This window comes from Protopterus annectens, chromosome 6.part0 (genome assembly GCF_019279795.1).
Source record: "Protopterus annectens isolate FY-2018-M chromosome 6.part0, PAN1.0, whole genome shotgun sequence".
NCBI classification, from domain to species: Eukaryota; Metazoa; Chordata; order Ceratodontiformes; family Protopteridae; genus Protopterus; species Protopterus annectens.
Window position 1 is genome coordinate 697,200,231 of NC_056737.1, and position 20,544 is coordinate 697,220,774.

A 20,544-nucleotide genomic window follows, 5' to 3' on the forward strand; every position below is an offset into this window, starting at 1 on the left:
CAAAAAGGAGCGGTCCAAGAACTGATCCCTGAAGGACTCCACTTGTGACTGGCCTCTTTGTAGAGGTGGACTCCCCAATTTTAACTTCCTAGGCCCTGTCTGTGAGCCAGTTGGCTACCCACCGGGTGACATATGGGTTTGTACCTAACCTCTTGAGTTTGTCAACGATTCCTGAGTGGGATATTGTGTGGTGTGCCAGTAAAAGGAATGGACTGTTTTTCCCCAGCCTGAGATGGGGTGGGGGGAATAGTGTGTAGTTCTGAATGGATGCTGTCTGCAAGAAGCATCCTGCAAGTTTTGCTGAAGTCCTTTTTTTGCTCTTCACATGAAGAGCTTAGGGAGTGGGGTGCTGCTTTGTGTTACCAGCACAGGGCACTGGCTGAGCCAGCTACACTTTTGCATACAGGATAATGAATGACACAAAATGTGCCCACAAATCTTACTTCATCCACCATTTATACAGATTTTCTGATATTCCCAAACAACAAAGAAATGTAAACACCTTGACCCAGTAGCAAGCCCAATGCCATCTCTAACAGTGTCAGCCACCCCCACCCCCCCACAACCAGTTTGGCTAGGAGACACTGCACCAACCGTATTCATCCAAACCCTCTCCTTAGAAAGAGAGACACTCAGTGGCATTTCAATCCTAACCACCATGGCTGGTTAACCAATACTATAACCCAGTTCTGAATCCAGCTAACTAGCTTTGTACGGTCAAATAAATAGCTCATGCTATGCTGGGAACACAGTACTGTCTTTTCTTTGCTTGATGCCACCCAGGGATTTTGGCTAATATGCAAAATGAAAAAATATAACAACAGAAGCATAGCTTTTGTATAGCAGGATAGTCATATTTGGTAACGAATGAAAATCTGATGAAACAATAAAGCAACTTCTTAAATAAATGCGAGTGTTTTGATAAAGCATTTAGTGAAATGCTCCCTGTTTTGCAGTGTGATGTGCCTGACTGATGTACACTTTATTATATAAAAATGCATGTACACAGGAAGGATTACTTATACAAAATACAAAGAAAACATTTATAGCTTCAAATCAACACAAAGCATTTATATGGTATTTATCATAATAGTGACATTACCTCCTCAGTGTACTCCTTTGGAAGCGGCACTCCTGCAGTTACCTATTAAAAAAGACATGTCATTACTTTCTCTATAGAAAATCTTATACTATCTTGTTACACATGCATAACTACAATCCACTCTCTTATCTTGAAACTTCAAATTTCATTATACAACCTTGGAGAAGAAAGCACATTAAAAGAGAACATACTCCAATTATTCAAGTTACCTTAATAATTAAAAGCCAGCATTTTTATTATGCAGCATTTGTAAGAACAAAAGGACTAGTTTAATACACACAGAGAAATTCATTAAAGCTCTTATTACAATGTGAGCTGAATTATATATATCTAAACTTGACTTCAGGCTGAAAATCTGTATATGCTGTCTGACTTAACCTCGAGTATGTCAAAATTCAGGTTACAGCCTTCCAAGAAGATTCCACATTATTCTGTTGCATCCAATACTGTTTGCAGGTAATATCATTTACAAGAATATTAAAAGTGATTGTTCTGTTTTCAGACAAATTAAGAGTTTGCAGAGTTTGCAACACTTGTTTACTTGAATTGAAATACTAGCATTGTAGCTTGGTTTCTTAAAATAGATTTTGACCATTACTGTGAAATTGCATGCAACAGCTAAATAATTGTAACAGTACTCCCTCAGTGGTTGCTCTGCAGTCGGCATCCTGCCAGATATGAAAACTATGTGTCAGAACGTCAGAACTGTATAGAAAAAAAGAAAAAAAGACTGAAATAAATATATATGTGTACATAATAACCATGTGTACATATTGTAAGTATGTTGTGCTCAGGTTTAAATAAGTCATTTGAAAGCTGCAGACACAATCTCTCAGAAAACCATGCATAAAAAAACAGAGTGAGTATCTGCCTTTAGTTGGCAATGCATTTATATCATCCATATTCTTCTTCTTCTTCTTTCGGCTTTTCCCGGTTAGGGGTCGCCACAGCGGATCACTGTCTGCTCATGACTGGCAGTGGAGTTTTATGGTATCAAGTTGACAGCCTGGTGCCCAACCTTCCACAGAAGACACACACGCACGCACTCATACCTATGGCCAATTTAGTGTGTTCAATCCACCTACAGCATGTCTTTGGGATGTGGGAGGAAACCGGAGCACCGGGAGGAAACCAACGTGACCACAGGGAGGACATGCAGACTCCGCACAGAAGGCACCCCAGTTGAGGATCGAACCAGAGAACCTCTTGCTGTGAGGCAGCAACGCTAACCGCTGCACCACCGTTGCCACCCACTTGTATCCTCCATATTAGTTTTCCAAAAACTAAAGATTGTACAGTCATCTATCACCATATCATATTTTCTACCAAAATTCCCTTGAAGTATATCATTCACTGTGGCACACTTCCTACATGTAGTCATGAGCGTGACTGCATCATTAATTTTTGTCATGGTCAAAGTTACATATAAGGGACATGTTGTTTTGCGGATGTAGTTTTTATAATGGTGCATTAGATGTTTTTTTTAGTATTCTTTTTTTTGGGTAATTCATCTCCAGCCTTCTAACCAATCCTACTACCCCAATAACCCATTAATTTCTGTGTCCTAAGTGGTGCTAACCAGTGCTGGTGGGAGAGGCAGCTCAGCAGTCATGGGCTATCATCCTAGGTGGATACGCTTTTTGCATTATGTACCTAACATCCTCTCATGTGTCTAGGCAACTACAGCATGGAAAGGGTGCAATGTGAGGAAGTAAATCACTCATGCAAGTGGCAGCCCTTCAATGGTATACCAGTTACCCAAGCTGAAACTTCCTACTATCTTTTCCAGTTTTCATCAGAGAACCTTCTAGGCAAGACATGCTTCCCTGAAACATATACCTACCCCAACTCACACTGGGATGATTAAGCCAACAATGGCTGATCATTTTCCACCACCCCCCCTTCATTGGCTCTTTCACGGCCTGGACCGGTAATCAAAGACAGGTTAATTGAATCACAGTTAAGGCTTCATCCTTCTGTGTCACACAGATGGCATATAACTGCAGATTTACTCATCCACATGTACAAATCCATTTATATGTCAAAGCACATTACCACACACAGAACAAATATCATTCTGTCCAGCTGCATGGCAACTATGTTCATCCCAAAAATTGTACTGTTTACTAAGTATGAAGTGCCAGTTACTCATCTTAAAACATTGCATTTGTATCACTGGCACTATTTTGACCTATTCTAGAAGAAAATGGCTTACTGTATGTGGACAATCTTTATTTACTGAGCTTAATGGCCAAATCAAAAGTTTTACATGCCCATACACATCAGTTTATACCAGTTCAGTGAAAGAAAAACATGTCAGAACTGAAGCAATTTAGGTAAAAGTCTGCACGATCCATTAAAATATGAATAAAAACAAAAAAATATGTTTTTACAAGGTTCAAGACCCTCCTACACTTCCTCAACTCCACAACTCTGTATATATAAGCTGAGTGATTGAATAACAATAGGAAAAGGGGACACTTCCTTGACCCCATTGTTCACTGATCTTAGCTTACACAGATCCTTTCAATGAAACAGGAATAATGAAACATACAGCCAATTCCTGTGAAAAAGTGAAAGGAATGCACTGAGTCAATATATATATATATATATATATATATATATATATATATATATATATATATATTATATATATACATATACACACACACACACACACACACACACACACACACACACACACACACACACATCTCTCTCTCTCTCTCTCTCTCTATATATATATATATATATATATATATATATATATATATATATATATATGGGTCTACTTGATATGGCCGAAATTTCAAAATGTCGACTTTCATATGGCCGAGATCATATGATCGACATTTGAAATCTCGATCATTCAAGTAAAACACAGAACACATACACAAACCTACCTTACTGCTGCTAGCAGGGGGGCTTCGCAATATGGGAATATTTTGTTTACTCTACCTTTGGTCTACATCTGTGTAGTTAACAAAATTTAGTTGACTACACAGACAGCTGACGGATGTGTGAGATTACATAATTCTCGGTAGTGGGAATATACCCTTTCGTCAACCATGTGTGATCTCAGAATTAGTATACATAATTAGCAGGAGGTATGAGTGGCACAGCCCTCCACATGGAAGTGCAGGGGGGCTTGCACCCTGCAATAACTAATGTTTTAATTTGTTTTTATGTTTAAATTTTGCATGTTTCAAGCAATAACCTCACTGCATTTGTAATCAGTGCTTTGAGGTAGACATTTTCGTGTTTCAATATGTGTGTGTGTGTGTGTGTGTGTGTGTGTGTGTGTGTGTGTGTATGGCTCTACTTAAACTGATCGCATACCATTTCTGGTGATGTGCATAATGTTGAAACAAGCTGATCAACGTTATATAACTTGGCACACTACTATACATGCACTGAGAATTAATCTTGGCGCATGCTAAACTTTAAAAAAAACACAATAAAACTGTAATTCTTTGCAAACCTCCCCGAGCTCCACACACCCCTGCTAATTATATATTCTAACTCTGAGATCACACAATCCCCAAGGAAAAAGCAGTATTTCCCTACCCGGGGACTGTCAATCTTGCATGCCCATCGTACATTTGTTTAGTCAACCAAATTGTGTCAATTAAACAGATGTCAACCAAAGTGCACATACACTACATATTTGTAAGTGTATGTAATTTGACAGATGTTTACATAAACATACTATCCTACATACACTAAAATGTGTGCATGCATATTTAGAGAGGGAGAGAGAGAGACCACAATCACTGTATTCATTTTAATAAGGAAAAACAGCACTGACAGATGAATCCCTTAAGAACAAAAAGTACTTGCTTAATGCACAACAGTTAATAAGAGAGAGAGAGAAAGAATGAAGTTCTTACTGGAATGTTAACTGAACTAAATCTCAATATGACTTCAGGCTGAAAGTCTCTATGTGCTGTCAGTCTGTTAACCTCATGTATCAAAAATTTCATATACAGCAACCCATGAAGATCCCTTTTGCAGCTGTGCTGTATTCAATATTTTTTTGCCGATATCATTTACATTCTAGTAAAAGTGATTCTTCTGTTTGGAGACAGATTGGGTTTACAAAGTTTATAATATCTGTTTACTTGACTTGAAATCCCTGGCAGTATAGTCAAGCGCTACACACTATGTATATCCTTGCACTGTGCCATCAATGCATTCATAGGTTCATAGGTAGGCACTAGGCTATCGGCCCAAGGGCCTAAGTAAGCCTAGCCAACAAGGTTCCCTGGCTTATGCCACCCAAGAAAGTTATTTTCCTGTGTCCCTGTCGAGCAGAGCCACCAAAGTGATCCCCGGGGTGTATTTCCTATTTTCCATCCACTTATCAAGATTTTTCTTGAAGAGTGCTAATGAAGAACTTTGCTTGACATAGATGGGTAGCTTGTTTCAGAGTATGGGAAGTCTCTGGGACAGGAATCTATCCCTCCAGCATGCCCTGTTTATTGTGGTGACAAGGTTTAGGTCCCTAGAGTGTGTAGCTCAGAGGGATTGGGATTTCTTTAGGTGTAGCATGTCCAACAGCTCTGGGCTTGACATAGCTTTATATGTTAGGCAGAGATCACCTCGGAGTAGGCAATATTCTACGGAGTAAAGCTGGAGTTTTTGAGATGATCAGTGTAGGGCATCTGTTTGAGGCCAGTGATCCTTTTAGTGAGGTAATTCTCTGGCCTTTCCAGCTGCTGCAGATGTCTTGTGAAGTACATTCCAAAAGGGGCGTTGTACTCTATAATGGGTCTAATGAGTGTCGAGTAGAGGAGAACAATGACCTCCTTTTTCCTAGATGTGAACCCTTTGGTGAGGAGGTGTGCCACATAGAAGAATTTCCTGACTACTTTGGCAATGTGATTATCAAAGGAGAGACTACTGTCCACCTGGGTCCCCAGGTCTCTTATCACACATTTGGCATTAAGAAGACTGCCGCCTATGTGGTAGTTCATGGGTACAGAGTTTTTACCAAAGGGGCACTTTTTGACACTGAGCTTGAGGCCATGGCTCTGACACCAGGCATCTGTCTCAGTGAGGCCCTTCTGCAGGATGTCCACATCATTTGGGGCCTCAACTATGGCTCCTAGTTTGCAGTCATCTGCGAACTTCTTTAGCCAAAGACCTTCTGTGTTAGCCTGTACTTCAGAGAAGTGGATACCAAACAGGAGAGGTCCCAGGACTGAACCCTGTCGTACTCCACTTGTCACTGGTTTGAAGTCAGATTTGGAGGTTGCAACTTTTACAGTGTGGGTTCTGTCAGTGAGCCAACTGGCAACCCATCTTGTGACGTAGGGATTTATACCTAGTTTAGTGAGTTTAGCTATAATTCCAGAATGGGGGATGGTGTTGAAAGCCTTGGCGAGGTCAGATAGGCTGTGTGAACCAGCTTACCCTCGTCTACAGCTTTGATGACTGCCTCAAAAAAGTTGATCAGGTTCAGAAGGCATGATCTGCCTTTCATAAACCTGAACTGGGTGGAGTCCAGAGTTTGGAGGTTACCAATGTCTTTGTTTATGAGTTCCATGATGATACGTTCCATGGCCTTACAGACCAGGCTCGTCAGGTTAATAGGGAGATAGTTCCCGGGATCAGTGGTGGCTCCCCCTTTGTGGAGTGGGATAAATGTTGCTGTGCACCATTCAGTGGGCACAAAACCTGATGTGAGACTATGACTGAACATGGTGCTTAGGTGGGGAGCCAGTTTGTTCTGAAGTTCGTGTAAAACGCAGCCTGGGATGTTGTCCGGTCCCATGGATGCTGTGTTTTTGCCTTTAGAGAGTACAGCCTTTACCTGTGTAGTTGTGATTACAGGGACTCTGCATTCTTCCTGTATAGATATGGGCCTTTTAGGGGGTGAGAGGAGGGTAAAGTTAGCACTGAACCTATCTGCCAGGACATTGGCAATATCAGTTGGTTCTGTAATTTTCATGCTGTTGTGCTGTAACTCAGAGCAGATCTGGGTGTTGCCATTGAGATTCTTAACATAGCTATAGAATTCTTTGTGGTTGTCCCTAGAATCAGTGGCAATTTTGTTTTCATAGCTAGCTTTGGAGGATCTTATAAGGGATCTCAGCTTCTTACTGAGGCTGACCAGGGAGCTCCTCCACTCATGGGATTTTACTCTCTTTTGCAACAGTTTCTTCCTTCTGTTGTAGAGTTTGTTTATGGCAGGGGACCACCAGATTGGCTTCCTTTTTTTGGAAGATAGTGTCTTGGTTCTGTTTGGGATAGCAAGATCCATGCATTTGTGTAAGTTCTTATAGAGTGCATTTGTGTAGGATTCAGCAGCCGAAACTGTATTTTCCATCTTCATGGGTGTCATGACGTTCGCCACTTCTGTCTTAAGAAGCATGAAGTTGGCTTTGGAGAAATCTTTTATAGTGATTTCCTTAATGGGGGGGGGGGGGATGTGGATATCTAGGGTGATTAGCTTATGGTCGGATCTGACCAATGAGGAGTTGACTTTAGGTGTGGAACACTGGTCACTCATGTTGGTAATGACTAGGTCTAGGATACTGTTGCCCCTGGTGGGAGTGTGGATAAGTTGATCCAGGGCACTGGAATTTATGAATTCCAGAAAGTGTTGAGCGAAGGAGTTGGTACATGAGTAGTTTTCCACGTTAATGGTGGGGTAGTTGAAATTGACCATTATTAGGATGTTTGGTCTAACCCTAACATTTTCCAGTATATCAAGAAAAGAGGAGTGGGAATCCTGGGGCATAGTGGGGGATCTGTAGCAAGCTGCAATTTGGATTGCAGTTTTGCCCAGAGTTAGTTGCACTTGGATAACCTCGGATGCATTATGCTGAGCAACTAGCCTGGAGGTGTGGATATCCTTAATGAATATGGACACACCTCTGCCTTTGGTGTTCCAGTCCAGGTTAGGTGGCCGAAAAGTGTGGTATAAGTTATAGCCTGGTAATGCAGGGGTGCTCTCTGGAGCCTTGAACCAGGTCTCAGTCACTGCACAGATATTGATGTTCTCCATTTTAAGGAGTGCCTCGAGGGAGTGCATTTTAAGGTTTAGACTTCTAGCACTGAGCAGCATTACCCTCAGTTTTTGCTTGCCTGTTCCTGTTATGGTGGTGAATTTGTCATTTGAACTGTGCCTAAAAAAGGCACTATAGGGGCAGCGAGAGCCTTAGCCAGTATCCGGAATCCCAAATGTGACAGGTGCAGGCCATCTCTGACAAAGCATTGTGGTCTGTCAACCATGTCGTCCCAGGTAGACAGATACTGGATCCCCTTAGAATGACACCAGAAGTTTAGCCAATTGTTGAAGTCAATCATTTTGTTCTTGTATTGCGGTATCATTCTGGGTGATGGCAGGAGGCTACTTAGGGCTAGGGTCATACCTGCCTGGGCTACAAGATCGGAGAGCTCTTCCATGTCTCTTTTCATGTAGTCCAGGGAGGTACATCTCAGGACATTCACACCAATATGGACAATGACAGAGTCATATTTGTACTTGTTGTGGAGTGACCTAAGTGCGTGGGTTATGTGGCGGATCCTAACACCCTACAGGCAGCTGACAGTAACCTTCTCCTTGTTTAGCCTGGTGAGTGGGATATCAATGTGCCTGACTACAGAGTCACCTATGACTAGTCTGTTGGGTATGTTGTTTTGCCTTATGGGCTGTGGTTGAGTGGCACACTGAGTCTGTGGGCTATGTGTCATTTGGGTTATGTCGGAGGGTGGAGGTTGCTTGCATTTCTGCTTTGGAAGTCTCTGTTGCTTGAGCAGATTATTACTGAGAGCTTCCGTGAATGTTTTTGTGTTTGTATGTGTGGATTTTCATGGTGTAGGTTTAGTGGGACTATGTGATGAGTGTGGTGTGGTGCAAGTGTTTACCTTCTCCTCTTGACTGTTAAGTTCAGTCAGGGTTGGAGACAGCTTTACCTCCAGTTTGGCAACATAAGTGCATCTCTCACAGGTTTTGGTATTGGGTGGTAGGAGGAGAGGGTTGTCTGTGTACATGAGGTAATTGCTACATTGCCTCAAGATGCCCAGATTCAGATAGACAGGAGAGAACACTGGGAGCTGACCCTTGGACATGCCTGAATAAAAAACTACTTTCCTCTAGACAAGTGAGGAAAGTGAGTACAAGAGCTGTTTTTCTCTAAGCAAGTGTGGAAAGTAAGTACAAAAACTGTTTTCCTATAGGTAAAGAGGAAGGTTGAGTGCTGTAGTCATTTGTAGCTTATTTAGTGCTAACAACAAGTTCTGAACATGTGCTGAGCACGAATAAGCAAATTCAAGTGCTAAAACTAAGAATCTGTACCTGGATCTTGTGGTAGATAGGCTACCTAGTGCTTATCACTCTCACTGATAAGCTAGAATGCTTCCTCCAACACAGAAAGGCTTGAGGGGCTCAGAAGCTTACAAACAATCCTGGATACAGCAAATCTGTATCTGGACTACACTAGTTACAGGAAAGGTGAGAAACAAGCATAAACATGGGCTTTTAAACCAGAAAGTTGAAAGAGATGGAAAACTGCCCAAAAGGCCAATAAACATCAATTTCTGGGCCAGAAACCACTCTTGTGGTAGATGGGCTACCTAGTGCTTACCACTCCCACTGATAAGCTAGTAGGCTTCCCTCCAACAGAGAAAGGCTTGGGGGGCTCCGAAGCTTACAAGCAGTCCTGGATATGGCAAATCTGTATCTGGACTAGACTAGTTACAGGAAAGGTGGGAAACAAGCACAAACATGGGCTTTTAAACCAAAAGGTTGAAAGAGATGGAAAAACTGCCCAAACAGCCAATAAACAACAATTTCTGGGCCAGAAACCACTCTTGTGGTAGACAGGCTACCTAGTGCTTACCACTCCCACTGATAAGCTAGAAGGCTTCCCTCCAACACAGAAAGGCTTGGGGGGCTCAAAAGCCTACAAACAGTCCTGGATACAGCAAATCTGTATCTGAAATAGACTAGTTACAGGAAAGGTGGGAAACAAGCACAAATATGGGCTTTGAAACCGGAAAGTTGAAAGAGATGTTGAAACTACCAAACGGCCAATAAACTACAATTTCTAGGCCAGAAACCACTCTTGGTAGATAGGCTACCTAGTGTGTACCTCTCCCACTGATAAACTAGAAGGCTTCCCTCCAACAAAGAAAGGCTTGGGGGACTCAGAAGCTTACAAACAGTCCTGGATACAGCAAATCCATATCTGGACTAAACTAGTTACAGGAAAGGTGGGAAACAAGCGCAAACGCAGGCTTTTAAACTAGAAAGTTGAAAGAGATGGAAAAACTGCCCAAACGGCCAATAAACTACAATTTCTGTGCCAGAAACCGCCCTTGTGGTAGACAGGCTACCTAGTGCTTACCACTCTCACTGATAAGCTAGAAGGCATCCCTCCAACACAGAAAGGCTTGGAGGACTAGAAGCTTACAAACAGTCCTGGATACAGCAAATTTGTATCTGGACTAGACTAGTTACAGGAAAGGTGGGAAACAAGCGCAAATATGGACTTTGAAACCGGAAAGTTGAAAGAGATGGAGAAACTACCAAACGGCCAATAAACTACAATTTCTGGGCCAGAAACCACTCTTTTGGTAGATAGGCTACCTAGTGTGTACCACTCCCACTGATAAGCTAGAAGACTTCCCTCCAACACAGAAAAGGTTGGGGGGCTCAGAAGCTTACTAACAGTCCTGGACACAGCAAATCCGTATCTGGACTAAACTAGTTAGAGGAAAGGTGGGAAACAAGTGAAAACGCAGGCTTTTAAACCAGAAAGTTGAAAGAGACAGGAAAAACTGCCCAAACGGCCAATAAACTACAATTTCTGGGACAGAAACCACTCTTGTGGTAGATAGGCTACCTAGTGCTTACCACTCCCACTGATAAGCTAGAAGGCTTCCCTCCAACACAGAAAGGCTTGGGGGGGGGGTAAAGCTTACAAACAGTCCTGGATACAGCAAATCTGTATCTGGACTAGACTAGTTACAGGAAAGGTGGGAAACAAGCGCAAATATGGGCGTTTAAACTGGAAAGTTGAAAGAGATGGAGAAACTACCAAACGGCCAATAAACTACAATTTCTGGGCCAGAAACCACAATTTTGGTAGATAAGCTACCTAGTGTGTACCACTCCCACTGATAAGCTAGAAGGCTTCCCTCCAACACAGAAAGGCTTGGGGGGCTCAGAAGCTTACAAACAGTCCTGGATACAGCAAATCTGTATCTGGGCTAAACTAGTTACAGGAAAGGTGGGAAACAAGCAAAAACACAGGCTTTTAAACCAGAAAGTTTCTCCATCTCTTTCAACTTTTTCCCTTAGACCTGATCTAGTTCTCATAATAAACACCCTATTCCTACTCTAAAGCCTGGCACTTGCTCACTAAAGCAATTATATAAGTCAGCACTAAAAAATTAAAAGCACTACACCCTCACAAACTCCCCTTGAGTACCTTGTTCCCCACTGGCCCTTTTTTCAATTATAAAGGAATTCCCAATACTATTCTAGCATGTCCAAAGGTCAGTTGTCAATCTCCTCTCCGGTCCAGCTGGTGAATCTGGGAATCTTGTGGCAATGTTACAACTGCCTCATGTACACAGACAACCCTCTCCTCCTCCCAACAAATTCCAACACATGTGAGAGATGCAACCATATAGCCAAACTGGAGGCTAAGCTCTCTCAACTCAGTACTGGCGTAACCAGTCAGGAGGAGAAGGAAATCACACTCACTACAATTCCAGTCTCACATAGACCTACCACGACAGCAAACCAAACACATAAACACACAAAAACATACTCGGAGGTTCTAAATAAAAATCTGCCTAAGCAGCAGAGACCTCTAAAGCAGACACCCAAGCAACCGTTACCCCAAAACAAAACACGTGCAACACATAGCTCACAAAGCCAGTGTGCCGAACAGTCACAGCCCTTAAGGCTAAACAACACACCTGATACACTTGTAATAGGTGACTCTATCGTCAGGCACACTGACGTCCCGTTCACCAGGCTGAACAAGGAGAAGATCACGGTGAGCTGCCTGTCGGGCGCTAGGATCCCCCACATAACACAAGCACTCAGGTCACTCCAAGGCAAGTACAAATATGACTCAGTCATTGTCCATGCTGGTGTGAATGATCTGAGACGTACCTCCCTGGACTACATGAAAAGAGACATAGAGGAGCTCTCTGAGCATGTAGCCCAGGCCGGTATGACCCTGACCCTGAGCAGCATCTTACCCTCACCAGGAATGATGCCACAAAATGAAGACAAGATGATCAATTTCAACAACTGGCTTAAGTATTGGCGTCATTCAAAGGGGATCCAATGCCTGTCAGCCTGGGATGACATGCTTGACAAGCCACGATGCTTCGCTAGGGACGGCTTGCACCTGTCACCTCTGGGCTTTCGGATATTGGCAAAGGCTCTTGCCGCCCCCATAGTGCCTTTTTTAGGCAAGGCTCAAAAGACAGACCCACCTCCATAGGTGTCACAAGGGATAAGAAACTAAGAGTAATGCTACTCAACGCCAGAAGTCTAAACCTCAAGATGCACGCACTCAAAACTCTCCTTAGCATGGAGAACATCGATATCTGTGCAGTAACAAAAACCTGGTTCAAGGCTCCAGAGAGCACCCCAGCACTACCAGGTTATACCTCATACCATGCTTTTCGGCCCCAAAACTTGGACCGAACCACAAAAGGAGGGGGAGTATCAATATTCGTCAAAGATACCCACACCTCCAGGTTGGTGGCACAGCACGAAGCATCAGGGACTATCCATGTGCAACTAACAGTGGGTAAAACTGCCTTCCAATTTATAGTCTGCTACAGACCATCCTCCCAAACCCAGGAACCCCACTCGGCCTTCCTGAGAACACTGGAAAATATGAAGGTCTCTCCAAACACCATTATATTGGGCGACTTCAACTACCCAAACATAGACTGGGAGCATTACTCTAGCTCCAACACCCTAGCCCAAAGGTTCCTAGAATTTATAAACTCAAATGCTATGGAACAACTTGTTACCACTCCCACAAGAGAGGAAAACATACTGGACCTGATCATCACCAACATGGGGACTCTATGCTCCAGACCAGAAGTGTATCCCTCACTGGTAAGATAAGACCATAAACTAATCTTACTGGATATTCACATCCCGACCCCACCCCCTGACTAGAAAACCACAGTGAAAAACTTCTCTAAAGCAAATTTCACACTCCTCAAAACCGATGTGGAATCCTTCAAAGCCCCCGGGCCTGTGGAAAATACGTCCCAGACCACAGAATCCTTTATAAACACATTCTATGAACACCTTCAGGAATGCATGGATCATGCAATCCCAAATAAAACCAAGACCCAATCCTCCAAAGGCAGGCATCCTGCCTGGTGGACCCCAGCCACAAACAAACTATACAATAGAAGGAGGAAGCTACTACATGATAGAGCAAAATCCCAAAAAGGGAAGGCATCTCTGATCAGTATTAGCAAAGAACTACGGGCACTCATAAAATCGTCTAAGGCCAGCTTTGAGAGAAAAATTGCACAGGACACTAAGGATAATCACAAGGTTTTCTTTAGTTATGTTAGGAACCTGGGTGGGAAATCCCAGATATGCTCAGAATTAGTCCAACATGACAAAAAGTACACCGAACCCACAGACATTGCCAACATCCTAGCTGACAGGTTCAGCACAAACTTCTCCCCCCCCCCCCACCAAAAGGGCAAATATCTATTCCAGCAGAGTGCTGCCCCCCTGACATCTCAGATGCTCAGGTAAGAGCCGCCCTCTCCAAAGCAAAAAACACAGCATCAATGGGACCAGACGGTGTCCCGGGCTGCGTCCTACATGAACTCCAAGAAGAGCTAAACCCAAACATAAAACTACTGTTCAATCTCAGCCTTACTACAGGATATGTACCCAAAGAGTGGCGTACAGCAACAGTGGTCCCTCTCCACAAAGGTGGTGCCTCAACGGATCCTGGAAACTATCGCCCCATAAGCCTGACTAGCTTGGTCTGCAAAGCTATGGAAAGGATCATCATGGATCTCATAAATAAAGATATTGGGGACCTACAGACACTGGATCCTACCCAGTTTGGCTTTGTTAAGGGCAGATTCTGCCTCTTAAACCTGGTCGATTTCTTTGAAACAGTCACCAAGGCCATTGACGAGGGGAAGGTGGTCCACACAGCCTACCTGGGCCTCGCAAAAGCCTCCGATACAATACCCCACTCTGGCATTATAGATAAGCTCACCAGCTTAAATATAAACCCCTATGTCACTAGATGGGTTGCAAACTGGCTCAAGGACAGAACCCACATGGTTAGAATTGCTGGAGCCATGTCAGACTCCAAACCAGTTACAAGTGGCATCCCACAATGCTCAGTCCTGGGACCTCTCTTGTTCGGTATATATTTCTCGGAGGTGCAGGCCAACATGGAAGGACTGTGGCTGACCAAGTTCGCAGATTACTGCAAACTAGGCGCCATAATCGACTCTCCAGCCGACACAAGCATCCTACAAAAGGGCCTCATAGAAACAGACAACTGGTGCCAGAGCCATGGCCTCAAGCTAAACACCAAAAATTGTATAGTCATCCCCTTTGGCAAAAACAAAGTGCCCACAAATTACCACATAGGTGGTAATCCATTAAGTACGGAAGAAGTAGTTAGGGACCTGGGGACCCAGGTTGATAGCAATCTCTCATTTGAAAACCAAGTGGCCAAAGTGGTTAGAAAAACATTTTATATAGCCCACCTAATCATGAAGGGATTCACATCTAGATCAGGGGAGGTCATTGTGCCTCTTTACTCATCCCTCATCAGGCCCATAATTGAGTACAATGCCACTTTTGGGATGTACCTTACCAGACACCTGCAGCAACTGGAAAGACCCCAAAAGTACCTCACCAAGAAGATCAAAGGGCTCAAACAGATGCCGTATGCTGCCCAGTTAAAGAAACTCCAGCTCTACTCAGTGGCATACCGCCTGCTCAGAGGCGATCTGTGCCTGACGTATAGGGCCATGTCCAACCCAGAATTAATGGACATGCTGCACCTCAGGAAATCCAAATCCCATCAAGCTACACGCTTGAGAGACTTGAACCTCAGCACTGAAATAAATAGGACATGCTGGAGGGATAGATTCATAACCCAGAGGCTCCCTTCACTCTGGAATAAAATCCCAGTCCAGGTTAGGCAGAGTCCCTCATTGACTCCCTTCAAGAGGAATCTTGATGAGAGGATGGGAGATCGCAGGTTTACCCCGGGTATCACTTCTGTGTCACTGTTAGACAGAGGCACAGTATACTAACCTTGAAAAAGGGCATAGCAAAATTCATTTAAAATGGGTGGCGAAAGCCAAACACACTCTGGCTAGGCTTATAAATGCCCTAGGGCAGATAGCCTAGTATGAACCTATGAACCTAAGATGTAAAGACTGCCCAAGTGGCCAATAAACTACAATTTCTGGGCCAGAAATAACTCTTGTGGTAGATAGGCTACCTAGTGCTTACCACTCCCACTGATACGCTAGAAGGCTTCCCTCTGACACAGAAAGGCTTTGGGCGCTCAGAAGCTTACAAACAGTACTGGACACAGCAAATCTGTATCCAGACTAGACTAGTTATAGGAAAGGCAGGAAACAAGCTTAGAATTTTTTTTTTGGAAAGTGGAAAAGGAGAAACAGAAGATAATTCAAAATTAAGGACCTAAGTGGCTTGCCCTTCACAAATGTTCTCTCTGTATTAGGTAGAGTGAACTAGTGACACTAGACTGGAATAGAGCTGAACAGATGGGACTGGTAGAAGTGTCTGAAGTCAAAATATGACCTCACTGTACTGGGTTGAGTGAGCAAATGAGATAGACCCAGGAGGAGTGTTCAAACACAAATTTACAGTAGGGGTGGGCAATTCCAAAGCCACCAAGATTAATACCACAACAAGAACAGGACGGGCGAGAAAAGTACAGTTGTGTACAGTTACCATAAATTTAGATGTTTGAATGTATTCACTGTTGCAGTCAACACATTTGGGTTATATGCCTGCAGGTAGCACTCAGCCGGCCTGAATACCAGAGTCTTTGGATTTCTGCGTCGGATGCTGTCGCTTCTTCCATGACGTCAGGTCATCAGGGGTATAAAACATGCAGCCGCTGCCATTACATCAGTTTTTCTTGGCCCAGATGTCAGGAGCCCCCCAAACAGGAAGCAATTATATGGTGTGAACACCCCCAGCAAAAAGCAAATACACAAAGTATAAGATATGCCAAACCAAAAAGGATAGGTGAAAGCAAAGAAAATCAGGGGGCTGGAGGGAGGGTAACCAGGACTGCAACAGTGAATATACTCGAACATCTACATTTATGGTAAGTGTAGACAACTGTACTATGTTCTTCGTGTTTCACTTTTGCAGTCATCACATTTGGGTCGATTCCCAAAGCTAAGGAAGGGTGGAGGTAGATTAAGAAGCATTAGGCCTGGCAATCAGGCCCTGTACGACTGCTGTGGTAAATCCTGCTCTGGATTTAGAAAAGATAGGCAAGTGATAATGCTTGCTGAAAGTGTGTACAGAGCTCCAGGTTGCAGCTTCCAGGATGTCCCTGGTAGGGACTCCTCTGAGAAATGCAGTAGAGGTAGATGTAGCCCTAGTGGAATGTGTTCTTATCCCCTGTGGGGTAGGCTTTCCATGGTGCTTGTAGCAGAAATGGATGCAGTGTGCTATCCATTTAGATATGGTTTGCTTTGAAATGGCCTTCCCCTCTGCCCCTGCAGCAAAGCTGACTAGCAGCTGGTCAAATTTTCTAAGAGGCTTAGTCCGGTCCAAATAGAATCTAAGCTGTCTGTGCACGTCTAGAGAATGCAGTATCCTTTCCCCTTTACTTTAAGGATTAGGGAAAAAGTAGGCAAATGAATGGACTGGTTTAAAGCCACACTAGACACCACCTTGGGCATAAAAGATGGGTTAGTCCAGAGAGATACCCTGTCCGCATGGAAGATAATGAAGGGTTCCACTGCCATAAGGGCCTGCAGTTCAGACACTCTTTTTGCTGAAGTGATGGCTAGAAGTAAAGCTATTTTCCATGAGAGGAATTTTAACTCTGCTGTAGCAGACGGTTCAAAGGGGGGAAGTGTAAGTTTTTTCCAATACAAAGTTAAGGTTCCAGGCTGGAGTGGGAGCTCTCTTGGGGGGGGGGGGTCTTAAATGTTTGGCCCCTCTAAGGAACTGTTTTACCAGAGGGTGAGAGAAAAGGGGTGGCTCAGTATTATAATGAGCTGAGATGGCTGGGGCATGAATCTTAATTGAAGAGAAGGATAGGTCCTTGTGGAGCATTTTTGTTAAGTAATCTAGTATATGAGGTAATCTGGACACAGTTGTGCCTATCCCTCGAGACTGGCACCTGGAACAGTATATTTTCCACCTTTCTGAATAGGATTTTCTAGTATTAGGCCTCTTTGCCTCAAGAATGACATCTAGCACCTGCTTACTGATGGTTGCTAGAGGTGAGTTCAGGGGATTAGCCAGGCTGCAAGGTTCAGGGTCTGAAGCGGAGGGTGCACAATTTGGCCCCCCTGCTAGGACAGCAGGGAAGGGGTCTGAGGCAGGTGCCATGGTTGTAGCACTGTCAGACTGCGCAAAAGAGGATACCAGTGCTGGCATGGCCAGTCTGGTGCAATCAGGATTGTTCTTGGCTTGTCCTGTTTGATCTTTAGTAGAACCTTCGAGAGGAGAGGAAGAGGGAGAAAGGCATAGACTGAGAGGCTTTCCCCGGAAAACGACAGGGCATCCACCTTCGAAGCTTGGCTGTGGGGAGTTCTGGTGCAGAATTTGTTCAACTGAAAGTTCTTAGGGGAAGCAAACAGGTCCACATCTGGTGTCCCCCATCTGTTCCCCAAAAGCTTGAATATTTTGGGTTCCAGTTTCCATTTGTGTGGGTCCATGAGATTTCTGCTTAAGTTGTCTTCCAGTGAATTTAGTTTGCCTGACAGGAATTGAGCTTGTAGGTGCACTTGGTTGCTCAAGGCTGTGTTCCACAGAACCATGGCTAGTCTGCAGAGTGGGTAGGAATGTATTCTCCCCTGCTTGTTTATGTACCACATAACTGTGGAATTGTCTGTCTTTACCAATAGTTGTTCTGGAAGAATAAGGCCTTTGAAGGCTGTCAGAGCATTCGGTACAGCTAACATTTCTTTTTGATTGATATGCAGGTGCATCTGCTTTGGGTTCCATTTGCCCTGAATGCAATGCCCTGCCATGTGAGCCCCCCCATGCATAGTCTGATGTGTCTGTTGTTAGGGTTTGGGTGGCAGGGGGTGGACTGAAAGAGAGTCCCTTTTTGTGGTTGCAGGCCTCTGCCCACCAAAGGAACTCTGCCCTTAAACACGGAATGATAGGAATTATTGTTTCCAGGTCCTGAGAATGTTGACACCACAGACATTTTAAATACTACTGAAGTTTCCTCATATGCAGTCTTGCATATGGAATTAACAGAATGCAAGATGCCATGAACCCCAGAGCTTACAGTATTTTCCTTGCAGATAGCTGGGGTTTTGTGGCCAGTAGGTTGAAGTAAGTTGTCAAATAAATTTGTTTCTCTGGAGTGAGGAATGCCATCTGGGAATTTGTGTTCAAGCTTGCTCCCAGGAATACAATCTGTTGGCAGGGTACTAGATGTGATTTCCTTTTGCTGATGGTGTACCCCAGTGAAGTTAGAAGTCTCTTTACAAATGCCAGGTGTTGTATTAGTAAGTCCTGACTTTCCACCTGAATCAGGCAATCGTCCAAGTATAGGTAAATCTGAATACTTCTCTGCCTGCAAAAAAGCAATGGCTGAAGCTAGGCACTTTGTGAATACCCTGGGTGCAGTTGATAAGCCAAAGGGAAGTGCAGAGAACTGATAGTGCATAGAGCCTGCCTTGAAGCAAAGGTATTTCCTGCAAGATTCCCTTATGGGGATGTGCAGGTAAACTTCTTTTAAGTCTAGGGTTGCCAGCCAGGCATCCTTGGCTAGCATAGGAACCAGCTGTTGGAGAGTTAGCATTTTGAATTTTGGAACCACCAGAAAGGTGTTGAGAATAGATAAATCCAGGATAGGACACCAGGAGTTTTCTTTTCTGGGAACCAGGAACAGTCTTGAATAAAAGCCTTGTCCCCTTTGTTCTGCTGGGACAGGTTGAATAGGCTTGATGCTGAGGAGAAAAAGTACCTGCTTTTGGGCCTCCACCCACTGGTTTGGGGGGAGTTCTGGCCATCCACTTAGGGTTGGGAGTGAGTGGAAGTGAAATCTGTATCCTACGGAAACAATGTTTAAAACCCATTTGTCTTGAGTAATGTATTTCCAGTTTTTTGCACGCAGGGTGAGTTTTCCTGCTAAAGGTGCAAGTACTTGAGCAAGGCTTGGGGGGGTTAAGGATAAGTCATTGTGCAAGTTTACCACAGGGGGTTGGCTTACTACTCCCTGTTTTGGATGTGGGAGCACCCCACTGCTTAGATCTGTGCATAACCTGAGACTGAAGTCTTGGGGGTCTGCTGCCCCTGGGTTTGGACTGAGAATGCCTGGAAGGGACTGGAAAGGACCAGTTTTTTGAAGGCCAAGGTCTACTGAATCTAGGTGGCTGTACTTGTAAGAAATCTTTAACAGTTTGCATAGATTTAGCTTTCTCCTCCATCCTTTTGAAAACTTCTTCTGCTTTATTGCCAAATAGGCGCTCTTGGTTTAAGGGTGCATCCAGTAATTTTGCTTTGACATGATCTGGCAAGTTTTGTTCCTTAAGCCAAGCATGCCTTCTAAAAACAGACCCAATGACAGCAGCCCTACAAGATGCTTCTAAAGCATCAAAACCAAAAATTATTTTTTTACTGTGTGGTGTTATACGCACTGCAAAGTATGTTTACCAACTTGGTTAGCAGAATGCATTAACTCTTGTAAATCTTTGTGTTCTGCAGTCAGGAATCAACAATTTTCTGTTTAATTAGCCCCATAATATGCTGCTGATACTTTAACATATGAAATTGGCAATATAAAGTCCTAACAGCCAGAGTAGCAGAGGTGTATACCTTTTACCCCATCTGTCTAAAGCCCTAGAATCCTTGTCAGAAGGGGTAGGATTCTTGGCAGTAGTAGCCTTAATGTCTTTTGGTCCTTGGGAAATGGTCTCTGAGTCCGCAGTAGGATTCTTGAAAATGAATTTGTGAGAGTCAGGTACTCTATAGTACCTTTCAGGTTTCCTGGGAGCTGGAGGCAAAGAATCCGGGGTAAGGTTGGATTCCAAGAAAACATCATCTACAATCTCCAGAACAGAAGGGTTAGCTAGAGGCCTGTGCTAAGGCATGTTTAAAAATTCCGAGTCTCTTTTTAGACTGAGAGTAGTCCTGGCTTTCCCAGAAGAAATGCTCCCTAAGGATATGCAGGATTTCAGAAAAAGAAAAATCTTCTGGAGGGGAAGCAGAGGGAATG

General features: G+C 43.8%; 1 protein-coding gene across 1 annotated transcript in view; it reads right to left on the minus strand.

Moving 5' to 3' along the window:
- The window catches only part of MTHFD1 (methylenetetrahydrofolate dehydrogenase, cyclohydrolase and formyltetrahydrofolate synthetase 1), a gene marked incomplete in the record, with an annotated part of 1,466,165 nt that overhangs the window by 426,220 nt on the left and 1,019,401 nt on the right, over positions 1 to 20,544 (minus strand). Inside the window, 1 exon segment of the mRNA XM_044074387.1 lies at positions 1,103 to 1,144. Coding sequence (XP_043930322.1) covers positions 1,103 to 1,144 — 42 coding nt within the window.